The sequence below is a fragment of the Drosophila yakuba genome, chromosome 2R (assembly GCF_016746365.2).
Source record: "Drosophila yakuba strain Tai18E2 chromosome 2R, Prin_Dyak_Tai18E2_2.1, whole genome shotgun sequence".
NCBI classification, from domain to species: Eukaryota; Metazoa; Arthropoda; class Insecta; order Diptera; family Drosophilidae; genus Drosophila; species Drosophila yakuba.
In genome coordinates, this window is record NC_052528.2 from 16,166,805 (window position 1) to 16,182,082 (window position 15,278).

General features: G+C 43.3%; 1 protein-coding gene across 1 annotated transcript; it reads left to right on the forward strand.

Annotated features, from left to right (window-relative positions):
• The first annotated feature begins 9,172 nt into the window (after positions 1–9,172).
• On the forward strand, positions 9,173–9,761 carry LOC6530864 (general odorant-binding protein 56h). The gene is made up of 2 exons (XM_002091706.4): positions 9,173–9,270; positions 9,336–9,761. The coding sequence occupies exons 1-2, from the start codon at positions 9,214–9,216 to the stop codon at positions 9,675–9,677; spliced, it is 399 nt and encodes a 132-aa protein (XP_002091742.1). The 5' UTR covers positions 9,173–9,213; the 3' UTR covers positions 9,678–9,761.
• Positions 9,762–15,278: the final 5,517 nt, after the last annotated feature.

A 15,278-nucleotide genomic window follows, 5' to 3' on the forward strand; every position in this document is an offset into this window, starting at 1 on the left:
GCCATCTTGCGCTATAGCCCTAATAAATTTGATTTCCGAATCATGTGATCATATTTTACATACCATTTAGTCCCATTTGACACACCATCGCCTGTCGGCACAGATGTTAGCATTTTTGATCCCCTTTGAGAGGAGAGCTTGTAAAGATATTTGGAGGGCTTGTCAGTGCTCTAATTGCTCCTACCACAATGCATCCACAACATTAATCACGGGACGCGCTCAACTCGGCTCAAATGCGGCAGAAAAAATTGGAAATCACAGTCATTTGCTAAGCGATGGGTCCATCTGCAGGACGCAGGCACAGGAACTCCAGGACTCGGGGTTTCGGGGTTTACGGAACCCAACCCCCTTGGCATTTGAGTTATTGTCACTGGGCTACGAGATGCATTCGAGTGTGACGTGAACTTTTTGCGCCCCGGCCTTTTAGTGACGGGCGGGAAATGGATAGTGGATATGGGTGTGGGTCTACGGGGTTTACGAGGAAATAGACCGAGGTCGGAAAGGAAAGTTGTCGCGTGCACGGCCGGAACTGACACAGGATGTGCCGTACATCAGGCGAACGCGTTGACAATGCAACTCGAGGGAGGGGTTTTTTGGGGAATCGGATACGAAATCGCGACAGGACATACGCAGTACATCGGCGAAGGACCCTTGCAGCTATTGCCGCATTATTAGCTGTCAGTAAACGGAATTGTCGCGTCGCGACGCAACTCAACTTTGTTCGAAACTCTCGGTTTTTCTGCCCGCCAACATTTTAACATAATTGGCCTTTATGTCATAAAGGCCGCTACGCGAATCGCTGGATGGGTGCCCGCCAATCACTTTTTGCCACTCGCTAACCAATTTTGTATCTGCAACTTTGCGCTTGAATGCATGCAACAACTTCTGAAGACCATTTGCCATCTCAATCCCAGTACCCCAATGCGAATCATCGCCGCACCCACCCCCCTCCCAACCGATCCATTTCGACCACCAGAAGCCCAGAACACAGCACCCAGAACAGGCCAGTTGTGTTCGGTTGAGTTGTGTGTGCGTGGGTGCACTTCGGCAAGTTAATTTCGCAGAGGCAACTGAAAAAATAACATTGAGAGGATTTTTTAGAAGAAGTCTTCTAAGTGATATCCTGGAAAAGATTGTTTTCATTTTAACATCAAATATCCAAAATATTCAACATTTATAATACATGCATTATGGTTAGGTTATTACTTAGAAATGAATGTTCAAGGTGCCACAAGAAATTCTTAAGACTTAAGAACCATCTATTAAAATAGTATAATTGAATTATATATGATATGTATATCTATATATATATATATATATATAATATGTTAAATTCTGTGTTCTTTAGACTTAATATATTTAACCTTAAATAGATATTTTCATTTACGCAAGCATCAACTTTCTGGTCATTTGATACCCTTAGAATCCCCAACTACCCCTCCCAAAACAGGGTAGGTTCGATGGTAAAACGTAAGCTCGTTTGCCTTTTCTTTGGCGCACAAAATGGCTTGGAAAATATTTTTCAATCACTTTAATTGTAGCCAAACCCAAAGGATGGGTTCCGTGGGGCTGCGAGCCAGACATCAAATTGCATTTGTATATATAGCAAGTATGCGGGGTATTGGTTGCCCCGCCATATGTTGGCTGATTCCCTTCGCCCTTCCCCAGCTCTTTGAGCTCTTCTCCCCCTCCTTTTTTCCATAAACAAACTCCGGCAAGAGCAATGCAAATTTAATGTTGTCAAGCTGTCGTATCATGTTGAAATATGCGCAAGTGTGGGGGGCTGGGTATCCCTTCAGACAGCCCCAAAGGCTAAAGGCAGAAGGCGAAAGGCAATGGCAAAGGCAAAGGCAAAGTCGAATGTAGTCACATGTCCACCAGGCCAAGACGTAATACGAAACGCAACCCGTTCCACGGGTACCACCCGATATGCATACTTATATAGCTTACTTATTTTAAGATAATGCCGCCGAGCTGCAAGGAAAAAGGGTACAAATTTCCTGTGCTTCCGCTTTCGCCTGTCACTCGGTGGGTGGGGTGGTGGGTGGTGGTGGGTGGTGTTGGGTGGCATTGGGCTGGTCGTGGGGTGTTTCCAGGATGCATGTGGAACGTGGTTATTATCGCCTGCAATGTCGCCCCATCCAGGAGCTTATTTAACTGCCGGGCATTTGTAATAAAACTCAAGCGCATAATTGTTTGCCATATTTCTGAAACCCGAAATGGCAATGGGGGGCACACACCCCCCAACCTCATCTATTCCCTTCAGAGTTCGTGTCCTTTTTCCCCACTGCATATCCGTTTTCTTTTTGCGGGGTGGGGGGGTGCGACGGCAACGCCAATTTATGAGCAGGTGGAATTTTTAAGTAGTGTGTGTTGCCTCCGGGGAGATTGTAGGTTGGCGTTGAGGTGATTTCTGAGCTGATTGCTTTCGAATTTTTGATGAGGCTGCGTTCTGGCCAGCGAGATGTGCATATCGCACCAAACTATGCCCAAACCCAACCCTCAACTCATTCGGTTTTATTGGATCGCAAAGTGTGTGTATGGGGGTCACGGCACTTTGTTGGGCAATTTGATTATGTAAATTACGGTCATAGAGGTTGGGCAAATCTCTCTTAATGATAACACTTTGTTTATGATTGGCTTAGTTGAAATGATCTTTGCCAGTTACTTGACATTTAGGCCTGCTCTAAAATTCCCATTCTTATATCTAATGCAATTAGAAGAATATGAAGAGTTAAGTCCTAGAAACCAGCACAAATAAATGTGCTTCTTTTTTCTTCAGCCCAACTTATCTGCTGCTTATTCAGCGCTCAACGCGCAATCAAATCCCTGAAAATCTCGCTTACTTACAATTATAAGCATATTTGATGCATACCTAACGTATACGTAAGTAATTCCTTATCTTATTGCCGCCAAACTTCAATCCACGGCCAATCAATGTCGTTACGCATACGCCGCGTAAGCCGCAACAACATCCTGCCTCCAAGCACAACAAGTGCTTGTGGATCGCAAGGACTATGTCTTGCCTCACAAAAGGCGTCGCCAAGTCTCGCCTGCAGGGCCACGCCCCCTGCGGGGAACACGCCCACAACGGCGACACTTTCGCGCCCCTTTTGTGTGAAGCTCTCAGGACTGAAAGCTGCTTTATATGCACACGGCGTATTCATCAAAGTGGTTTTTATATTACGTGATATTTTCTGCTGCCTTTTCCGCTTAATTTTTTCGACGGTTCCACTTTTTTCTTTCTTTTCAAACAACACAATTTTGTTGACAATATTTTTCGCCTTTACATTCTCAACTTTTTTTTTCGGTCGGTGATATCGTTCTCCCTGTTTTGTCTTGGCAAACTTATCACTGTTGTTGTGGGTGTGGCTGGCAAATGTTTTTAAGGTTTCCTAACGAATTCATAAATATTCAAAACACATTGAAAATTCGTTCCTTTTTTTCGCCGTATAATTAGGTTTTAATCATCATCAGCTGCTCATTTTTATGGGACAGCCTGTCAATAAGGCTGAGAAAGTTGCCACTAGGATTAGTGCAATCAATTCTGACAAATCAGGCCAAATTGGCAGGCAGGCTTATGGCCTGACAGAAAAGTGCGCATATACTTACATATTGCGGAATTCAGCAGCCCATTTCGGGCTGACTAATAAAATGCTCTGTCGCAGTGGAAGTATTCTCCAAATTGATGCTCCTTCTTGTCCCCTCAGCAGCAATGGCAATCCGAAGGACGAAAAAGGAGCGCAGGAGTTCAATCCGCCATTTCATCGACTGCTCGACGGTTTGTCAACCTGGCTGGTGTGTCAGCAGCCGGCTGATGCATCGCATCAAAGGTTCCGCTTCACTCAGTTCCGCTGCGCAATGTATCAACTTTTATATTGACTTTCATTTCGGAGAAGCTTTGGGGTCTTCGCATCCGAGGCACCTGCAACTGTGCACTGAGAGAAGTCAAATAACGCATCTTTCTCATCTTTTCTTATAAAACTATCAGCGTTTCATTAAAATAATCAATTGAAATTGTAGGGTATTCCAAATTTCAGCCAGTTAAGGCCATTAGAATACATTCTTCCACCTGCTTCTTTAGATCAAAAGTTGAGTAAATATACTTAATCTTTTTGGCTGTGCACCTTCATCTGCAACTGCATCTGCAACTGAGGGCGTTTGAATCCGCCACCCGGCGGTTTTTTGATTGAAATTGGAGATTGCAATTGCCCCGGCACTGTGCCCCTGGCTTTTCACGTGAGTGTTCGTCGGTTTTTGGGAGTGTTTGGCTGTACGGCGGAAATTTGACTACGCCACGATATGCGACCAGACAATTTAATACTCTCCGAAACGCCCGACGGCGGCTCAAATGCGGTTGGCAGCTTTTCGCCATCGGTTTCGTCTGGGGACAAGGACATCGGAAAGTGTGTAAGGTGCCAGGATCCATGGGCAGCACGAAATTAGTTTCTGATGGTTGCTAGCCTTCTTTTTTTTTTTTTTGGCCCTGCCATAACACTGAAAGATGGAGATTGAATTGGGGAAAACAAGGGACACAGAGCAAAATTTGCAGATAAAGAAAATGGAGAGATCACCGCGAAATTGGGAAATAAATTATTACAAGTCCAGCGGGCATCCGAAATAATGTATATCAAAGGCGTAAATAAATTTGCGAAAATCTAGATTCTAGAAATCTGGAACACAAGATGGCACTTTGCCAGATTTCATCTAGGTCGGCCACCCATAGGCAAAAAACATCCTCCATTAGGCCGCAATTCTCTTGACTTTTCATTAGCCACTCCAATGCGAACACACCGTGCATTTTGTAATATAATAACTCACGCAAGTAAATTAATTTAAAATCATATTTATAGCATTTTAGTTAATTAAATGCCCAAAACTGTGCCCCTTCCCGGTTAAGTCGCCCCCTTTTTTCAGCTAGGTGAAAGTGTCAAATGCATGAATGTGGTTACTAATGCTTTTGTTGTTGTTGTAGTGTCTGTCTCACCAACACACAGATACTATAAACGCACACACACACATACATATATACACACACACTGGCAGTGGCTCACGCACACACACCTCTTTTTGCGAACCGCCTGCTTGCCGCGACATTTATGAACTTTATGAAGTCTGCTCCATAAATCATCTCTCCCATACTCTTTTCTATGGCAGGGCTAGCATTTGCTTAGGCGAATTTAATGAAAAAATGAATTTCATATTCCCAGTGGACTAAAGAACGAGGATAGGATACTCTAGATGAAGAACACTATCCTTAAAAACTATTTCTATTCCATTATAACGAAATATCGATGTTATGATTCGTTATGCTTTAAATTATTCGTTTTTTATTTATATAGTATATTAATATTTTTATAAATGTGCTTAAAAGTAAGTATATTAGAGTTCACTTTCCCTTAACAAAAGGGTATCTCCACATTCCGCGCTCCGTGGATTCCTCGCGAAAGTTGTCTGCACGAAAGCGAAAGATGAAATCATGCGGTCTGCCGGTTGCCTCCAAAGGTGGAGCACGGATTTGGGACTGGGATGGGTGGTTTGCTTGGTTGGGGTGGCATGGGTGACTCGGTGGCTGAGTGGTTGAGTGGTGCAGCATGTGTGCCACATGGCGCATTGCCGTATCCACGGCTACGATGGCTGTTTGTTTGTCTCTTTGTTTGTGTTTTGTTCAACTCTCCTTTTTTTAGCTATTTATATTATTTTTGAGAGTTTGGCGCGCTGAATGGTTTATTATTTTGCGCTTATTTCTAATTTTTTCCGCATCATCTTGGATTTTATTCATCTCCTGCGGAGATTTATATAGCCAATAGCCACCACAATGTGTGAGTGCTCCTGGGGGCTGCAAGTTAATGTGGCGCATTGTGTAGCCACATAGTTTCAGTTTCGCTGGGATTATGCAAAGTTATGCGGCCCCCAAAAAGATACCGTCAATCTGGACCTGGCCAATAAACTGCAGAGCAGCCAACGCACATATAAAACAATTTGCCTACAAAGCAGCAAAAGCCTCCTTCTCATTTTCGGGGGGAGGCCAGCAATTTAAAATTGTTTATAAAACACAGGGCACAGAGCACACACATGAGCATAAAACTTGCATGCCACGGCGATGGCGGGGATGCGATGTGATGCGATGTGAGGCTCCTGTTGCTGGGCCATTGGTCTTCGCCTGGCCGCAATAGCTCCCAGAGGTCGGCATTAAATTCTGCTGCTGGCCTATATAAGCCGGTACCGGGGTTTCGGGCCACGGGCCTAACTACACCATGGGGACAGCAATTGATGATGGTCTAAGACCCAAGATATGTAGCCGTGGCTGAAGCTGAAACTGAAGCTGGAGTTGGATAGATGAAAACTGAGGCTGAGCCGTAAGCCTAAGCGAATGCTCCGGGATATAAAAGGACTTAGTCGCATGTTAACGCCACGCCTACGCAAATCCATAGACCTAGCAGCGGCGGCATCCGGATCAGGAACACGAGCAGGAGCAGAAGCAACCACCCCGCAATGCAGCGCATATCCTTGGGGTGAGATGATGCTCCCTGCTCCCGGCTCCCGGCTCCCTGCTTCCTGCTGTAGCTGATCCCCATCTCTGGCCATTATGAAGTCATAAACGCACATGCAGCCAGGCCAAAAATTGGAAGAGCCCATTGGGGATGGGCCTCAGGCCAGCTCCATATTTCCCCCCGACTTTGGGCCGTTTCTGTGTTTTTTCAGCACATGTAAAAATGCTTGTTATCAAGAAGCAAATAGAGGGTGGGTCGACAAAAAAAAAGGAAAAAAATTAAACAACGAAATGTGGACAATTTTTGGACAGAGCCCCGAGCTTAAACTGTTATTACCAGCGAGGAGTGGGCTGCAGACTGCTGTTTATGAGTTGTAAAGCCGTAGTCAGACAATAGCCGGCCACACCCACACATGGGCGCTAAGCCGGAGGACATATTAGGAGCCTGGTCTAGTTTGCTATTTTAAACAGCAGGACAAATCGGGGAAACACCCCGATACCCCAACACCCACACATTTCCCCCACTTGGCTGCCACTCTGGCTGTCAATGGTCTGTGCTGGCTTCTTATGCCTGGCTGCATTTCATATTTATCCTGTGCCAGAATTTGTGGCTTTGGGTTCTGGAGAAGCTAAGTTGGTGGGCAGCACAGGTCCTGCTGCCAGGTGAATTATGTTATTTCGATTGCGCACTCTTTGCGTAGGCTCTTGAAATGGAAACACCGAACCTCCAGGGGAATAGAATTTTCAAGTAGAGCAGGGCCAAGTCTAGCAAAACATATTTTCATTTTATTGCATTCTTATTTTTCAGTTCATTTTAATATTTGGCTTTATATAGCCTAGCTCATATATAAATTTCATATAATTTTTAACTAACATTTCTTTTGTTTATTTTATATTTACGGACTGAGATATAGACAGAGATATTTTTTTGTAAATTAAAGTTTTCAATTGGCTCAACATTTTCTGCTGTAAGATGAACCGCGGTCGCTGGCAATATTGCTAATGCCCTTGGGGCGTTAAACTAATTGAATCGCTTGCCTGCCCACGGACCACTTTTTTGATGAGCCTTCGATCTCAAATTTCCTTGACGCGACTATATCACAAAGGCCACGCGTCAATTACACTGAAGTAGATGTAAAATGTATTTTAAAAGCTTGGCCAATATTATTTTACCATGCGCACTGGATTTCACCGGGGCAATCGCGTTAGCGTTTCGAAGTCCGGACTTGGGCGCGTGTTCCTTCCGGTTTGGCAGCACGTGCCTGTAGTCCGGACTTCGGAGTCCGGAGAAATGGTGCCGCATTCCGTCCAGGGGCTTAAAGAGCAACTTTAAGGCGGGTTTGGCCGAACTACTCGTTCGGGCGGAGGAAAATGGCAAAAACGGGTCGGGTCGAGCGCTCGCAACACATTTTTGGCATACTTCACACAATCTACTGATGAAGTCAACTGGAAAACTCGCATAGCTTTGATGTTTCGACAGCAATTGCAATGTGTACACACGGATACACACACCTACAAACACTCAAAAGGATGCCATTTGTTCGAATGTCCTTTGGCGAAATTCAAAGGCCGCAACTTCAAAGCCCAAAAACTACGTTTTGTAGACCGCAGATGTTGTGGCCAAGTGGTCCATGCGAAAGGGGGCCACTAAATAGTAATTTACCAAATTAGTTTGTTCTTCTAATTACCAACTGTGAGATGGCAAGCCGGCCAACTAACCGGCCAACTAACTAAAGCCAGCTCCTTGCCCGCTGAGAGCTATTACATTTTTTGCAATTACTCTAAAAGGATTTCAATTAGCGTTTGAAAACGCATTAAAGTAAATGAAAATGCCCGCACCACGCGAATATTATATGAAATATATAATAATAATATTCATAGTGCTAATAGGTATTATAGCAACATTAGCCGCACTGCTTGTGCAAAAAAGCCAATTACCATAAAACCGTACAAATGCAATTACGAAATATCCGAATTATCTAACCGTTGCCATTGGGACACTGAATCCCTTTCGTTCCAATTAAAATATGCACTAGGGTGAGCATGAAAATTAATCAAGGTATTTTCAACGCAAATTGCAATGAAGTAAATTGGCAAATTGTTCAGTTGACCCATACGTTAATAGCCTTTGAGCATTCTAAACAAATGCACGCCGATAATAATCACCCGAAAATGAACAATAAATTATGCATTATTAAGCAGATATCAGCAGTAATTATAAAATATTTAAACAGTTTTATTAACTGACATTCTAATGCCCTGCCAAGCCTGCAACCTTAATTTAATTAGTGCTTAATAAAAGTCCAAATTTCACATTAAAATCTAAATGGAGTGAAGCACGTATTAAAACACCTTTTAAGTATTAAGCAGTACATTTTATATATTTTTTATATTTTGGTTTTAGAGCTTTTCACTTTAAATGAACAGTGCACCTTTCAGTTCAACTGTTTGGATTTCTCAGAATGCATTGCTATTTTAAGCAAAAATTAAGAGACTTTCCTATCGGTAATTATTCCGACCTTTAGGTTAGACACCTTGACAGTGGCAATAACTTTTGGAGTTAGTCAGCCAGCGTGACCAATGCGTCTCATCTTTTAGTGATAATCAATATGCGGGACAATAAGAATTGGCAAATTCAAAGCGTCACGCAAACTGCTAACAGTACTATAAAAACCGATGTCATTTCAGCCAGTGATTAGTAAACGAAAAAGTGAACTAAAATGAGGGCTACTTTCGCATTGACTCTGTTGCTCGGCTGCCTTTCAGGCATTTTGGCGGTAGGTTTCCTATTACATTGTACCAGTAAAACTATATTAATATGAATATAAATTATGATGCAAAGGAACAACCCAAGCTAGACACATCGGTGTCCCAGGAACTAGTGTTGGGTTGCCTCAAAGAGAACGGAGTCACCCCACAGGATCTGTCTGACCTGCAAACGGGCAAGGTGAAGGCCGAGGATGCCAAGGACAATGTGAAGTGCTCCTCTCAGTGCATTTTGGTCAAGACCGGTTTCATGGACGCCACAGGCAAACTGCTGACCGACAAGATTAAGTCCTACTATGAGAAAACGAGTTTTAAAGATCTCATAGCAAAGGATTTGGACAGGTGCAGCGCGGTCAAGGGCGCCAATGCCTGTGACACCGCCTTTAAGATATTGTCCTGCTTCCAGGGAGCCCATTAGGGCCTTAACAATCCCAGCAGTCGGTCGGTAGAAAAGCAAAGCATAATCTGTTCAAAAGCAATAAAGGCTTACCGTAGAAATTAATATAGACAAACCATTAATTCAAAAAAGAACAAAAGTCGATTTTCATAATATGATAAGAGGGGCAAGTAATCCCCAATTTTCTCAGATATATTGGTTAGATATAGAATTTGGTCAGATGGAAATAAATGCTAGTAAAGTCTTTTAAAATAGAAGGAAGTGCCTAATACAATATACATATAAGGTACAATCTTACAGTGCCTACCCCATACCATTCATACCCCTACAGCATTTATATTTACTTCCCTTTTGACCCTGTTACCCTTTTTGGTGGCTAATTTGTGAAATATTCCCAAAGCATCTGTGAAATGCCAGCAATTTAATTATTACGAACCGCTTTGGCAAAAAGGCAAACAGAGCACTCATAAAATCATAGCCATCGGCAACAATTTCAATCGAATTGTCAGGGTCGGGACACTCTTTGCTATGCCCCTCAAACACAGCAACCCCATGTTTTTGTTATCGAAGACAAACTAAGTTTTCATATATAAATAGACGCTGCCGGCTGGATTCTCAGCGATTTTTGGGGGCAGGCTACTACATATTGTATTCCAAGGAATTTTTAATTTCTTCATTGTGAAAATATTTATTGAAACCGAACAACGCCAAAGGCACCGAAAAGTTGACGGAGCCAAAAGAAAAACAAGGGACCGAAAATTGCGCAACGCGAGAAGTTCAATGGTATCGGAATATCTACAGATTGAAAGCTAAGAAGGAGAAGCTGGGTGACTGACTTTAATGGAGCTCAGTTGCAGCTTAAAGGAAAGTTAAGGTTGGGGTTCGGGTTTGGGTTCGGGCCAAGGGGCTTCCTGGACAGCTCCGGTAATAGCCAATGAAACCTGGGCAAACAAATTGAATGAAATCAACTCGTTAAAAAGTAAATAACTCTGATGAATGGCTGAAATGCACAAAGAGCCGACCGAGCAGCTTCCAGGTAGGTGGTATGAGTTGGTAGGAGTAAAGGGCTGCCAGTCAATTGAAATACAAATAAAAATGCAAACAACCGGGCAACGCATCGGCCACATACAAATGTTGGCTAAGCAGCAGGCTCCAGGATATGCAGCCGAAGGATGTCTGTGTCTGGACTGTCAGGAATGGCCGAAGGAAATTAGTAGAGCCCGAGCACAAAAGGACCTAGAAATGTTGAAAATAGCAAAAGGAAATGGGCTGTAAGCCGCCGCAAGTCTTCCAGCCAGCCGACAAGCCAGGACATCGCCAGCTGCAGGGAAAAAGGAGTTGGCTGTGGAGTTGCAGTTGGAGGTAGATGTTTTCCTTTCACATTCATCGATGAACTTTCAATAACAGAACTTTAGTTTGCCGATTTTTTATGACCATCGGGCTTCCTTCGCTTTTTATGCACCCCTTTTTTTCAAGGATATGACATTGAATTGCACTGGTTGCCAGCTGGAAAGTTTGCGTCGTGAAATGGTTTTGGCCCGCTCCTGGAAAAGTTGTTGCTAAAAAGTTACTTTGCGTGGGATAAGAGCTCTCGAGCCCAGTCGCAAACTTATCGGGCTAGAAGAGATGTGGGAACTAGGCGTATATATCTTTTATAGCAATAAATATTTATGTATTTCGAAAAATGTTTGACTTCATACTGCGTTTTCAAAGGGGTGGAAATTAGTGCACAGAGCACAATAAGTTTGAACTTTATTTAACTAGCGTTTAAATAAACACAAAATTGTACAAATTTGTATTAAAATAGTTCACAAAAACACAATAATAAACAGTTTAACGCTTAGAGAAAACAAAAAAAAAACAAAATGTAAGCTTTGAGAATACTTTTCTCAGCTTAAACAGTTTTCCACTTGTAATCCGTCAGTTTCACACCCAAAGTCATGAGCTTAATTACATACCAACAGGAGTTCAGTGAGCAGAATCGCCGATATGAACGTTGCCAAGACAACATGCTATTCACTAGCTTCCTTGCCGCTGCTGTTGACAATTTCCAGGAAGCTGAGCTGCTTGGCATTCAGATTTCGCATCGACTTCACCTTCCGACCGCAGTTTATTATGAGCTAAACAGCCAAGCTGCTGATGCTGATGCCGCTGCCAATGGCAAAAGCAGGAAATATGCACAGACCGTGATAGACTAAGGGAAATGCAGAAATATCCCGAAAAACCCAACTCCACTCGAATCCAATCCCAGCTCGGCATCAGCCAAGTCAAAACCCATTCAACAACAGTTTCGCATAATTGTAAATTCAAGTGGAAATGAATGAATTTACGCTGAACTCGACAGAAAATACCAGCAAACGAATGTTGCTTTTGCCATCGCTTTTGCTGTTGCCGAGCAGGTACCAAATGCACTGAAAGAAGTGTATAGCAGTTATTAAGTTTAGTTATATTTTAATAGGGATTTCATTAAGAAAATCATATTGGGTCTATCGCTGGTAGATTAGATACAAAGATCAAATAATCCTAAGTTTGTATACAAACATAAGTGGTTCCAAAAATGTGGTTTAAAAAGTGAATCAATTTGTTTTTTATTTTGCAATTCTTCGGGTGTAACAGGTAACTGCGAAGAAGGTAACGGATGCTGATGGCGATGGCTAACGGTAACGTTTCCCAATGGCGCGCAAACAATATGGCGTCCTCGCCGAGGTCGAGGTTGCAAAATGGGCGTCGGGTGTTGGTCTGTGGGCGGTGGCAGTGGGAGTGGCAGTGGGAGTGGCATTTGGGGGCTGTGGCGGAATCACGTTGCCTGCATATTTTCATTCATTCGCTTCAGCGTCAACGTCTGCCGACGACTGCAAAGTTATGGAATGCATAACGGGCTGGCTTACTCTGGTACTCCGTGTTCTGGTGGTGCTGTCCCCCCTATGTATTTGCACTTTTGTGTATCTGGCGGATCCAACGGTGCCGGGATGTGCACACTTCTTGTTGCCCTGTTGGCTTACCCTTCAAGTATTTACGCCTTTATTTATTTAACATTTCAATTGCATATTTTCGCACAAAAGCGCGTGCCGAGCCGAAAGGATGATGGTACATTAAGATCCCCTAGCTCTGCCATGTCAATGCCCACCAGCAACGACCACCAAAAGGGTTAATTCGAATGCTTGTGGGGGCTTAGCTCACACAAATAGCTGAAGGTCCTGCACGTTTCCATGGGCGTGACCCATGCTAAATTGTCCAGAGCCAGTGTCATTCACTCCCCGGGTTCAAAAGTTTTCAAGAGCGGCTTGAGTTCCGCTGTAAATGAGATGCAAATATTATGGACCACAAATCTCTTTGAGCAACCCATTTAAGCGCCATTTCTATGTATATTTTCTATCAAATAAAGACTTTGTATTGTTTTATTTGTATTGTGTAGGTATTAAGCTAGACATAGTTATAACATTGTATCCAAGTTCTTCTACACTTAAAAATAAATTGGAAAGCATTAAACTACCTTGATACAAAACACTCGATACATGCTTGCTTATTGTAGAACTAACATCAAAATTTGAATGCAAGTGACAGATTGATGAGCATGTCGAACATCCCAGCTTGCAACAAAAGTGTATGCACAACACTTTCATTTTTCTTTAAACTGTCATCCCTTATACCTTATACCATATACCATTTCGTCATCACGATTTCTATCATGAGCGATGATGCTGTTTCCATAGCGATTTCCACCGGCGCCCAAGAGTATGCAACACAAAAGAGGGATTTTTCCCAAGTGATGCCGCATTTAGCTTAGTTTTTGGGGCTCTTTTGGGCTGTTTTTCGACTGCTTCTGCCGGTGACATCGATTGTTATTGTTGGCCAAACAATGGCAAACATTGCCAAATACATTTGCCAGTGCCGCCAGCGAATATCTATGCGTATGTCTGCACTTCGCTCTAGATAAAGTCGGATTCGGAGATGGAGAATGACGCCAAGATTGATGGTTCCTCCTAAATGATACCTGATTGAGTGTGTGTGTGGGTGCTTTCCCTCTGCATATTCAATATTGTCAGGGGCACAGGACTCGTACCGCTTAAGTGTCATTTTGTGTTCTCGACACGCATTTTATGGCAGACTGGCAAAGTTTTGCACGCGCGATGAAATAAGAATAAGTTTGCGTTTGGGATATGGTACGAGTATGTGGTATATGCTATGGAGGATCTCTCCACCTTCCGCCAAGATGCCGCTGACACTGAGTGAGATAAATGGTGACAAGTTTGTAGGCCAATTTGCGCACTAAACCGTCTAAAAGGCGCCACACACACACACACACACTGACTCATGGGGCATAACCAATTTCATCCGTCGTCGATGGCTCACACAATTAAGTTTGCGGGGCACCAAAATAAAATGCAGCATGCTGCAATTTTGCCTTCGAGTTGCATTTCACAGATGAGTGGATCTTGGCTGGGGGATCTGGGGATCTGGGATCTGGAGCTATATAGCTGCCATAGCCTACTAACGGTTGTTCTCGCTAACTTTGGCTCACAGCGCTTGTCGTAATTTTCGCGCCATCAATTTGAAATTACTTGTAGCGCTAGTTCTGGGCGAATTACATGCTTCATTGGGCCTCTGCCGCCTTTGTCGATTGAAGACGATGTCGAACTCCAGCCAGCCAAGCAGCCAACCAGCCAAGCAGCCAACCAAGCCAGCCATCGAGCCAGGTGCTCCATGACTGCTGGCCATGGCCATGGAATGCAGCTGCGATTTTAGCATAAGTAGCGCAAATTGTATGCATTTCGAGCTAAGAGCGAACGATGGAACGCCCCGACAATCGCAGCGAACGACGCAATTACCGATAAATGGGAAGCTGGCTTTCATCCACTTAACGCTTGTTATGGCAGCTTTACAAAGTGTTGATTCTCCGGCACTGCAAATTAGATAACTGGCAGAGTGTGGAAAGGCAACTTATTATGTAAGCTGATTATCCAAAGGAAATATCTTGAGATTGCCCCCACCAAATAGTATCGATAACCAATGATTCGAATTATGACCTGAGGTAATCTTATTTATTTAATTGGTCAATAAGTTTTTGAATGTGACTAAGTACACAGTTTGACTTATTTCTGCAGCTATTAGAAGTTTCAAAATATAGTTGGTATTTATTTTCATGTTGATCGGTAATAATAATCTGCATTCAAGTTTAAAATATATATAACAAAGGCTTCTTTTACGTACATACGTGCACAAAAACGTGGATTAAAACTGATTTCTCACGATTTCTCCCTTAGCCGGTAAACTGGCTTTTGAAATTTGTAAGATTTCGCAGCTGACCACTTTACCCCAACGATTAATCCACCCTTAGCTGGTATGCACAGAGTCACCAGGACACACCTTTAGAAACGAAAAAAAAAAATCCAAGAAGAAACAAGCCATCCTCACGCTCGTTTCTGGCCACAATTTATGCCTGGAAAGGCTCCTTGAAGCGGGACACGCAACCCAGCCCTCGCATTCCGAACCCTTGGGCACAGTGAAATAAAACCAAAAGGATAAAAACTGAAGCAGCAAACTGCATTCATCTGCTCACAATACTCGCTACCTACACAAGTACAAGCCAGCGTTGGCGTGCCTCTCGGGATTCCAAATGGC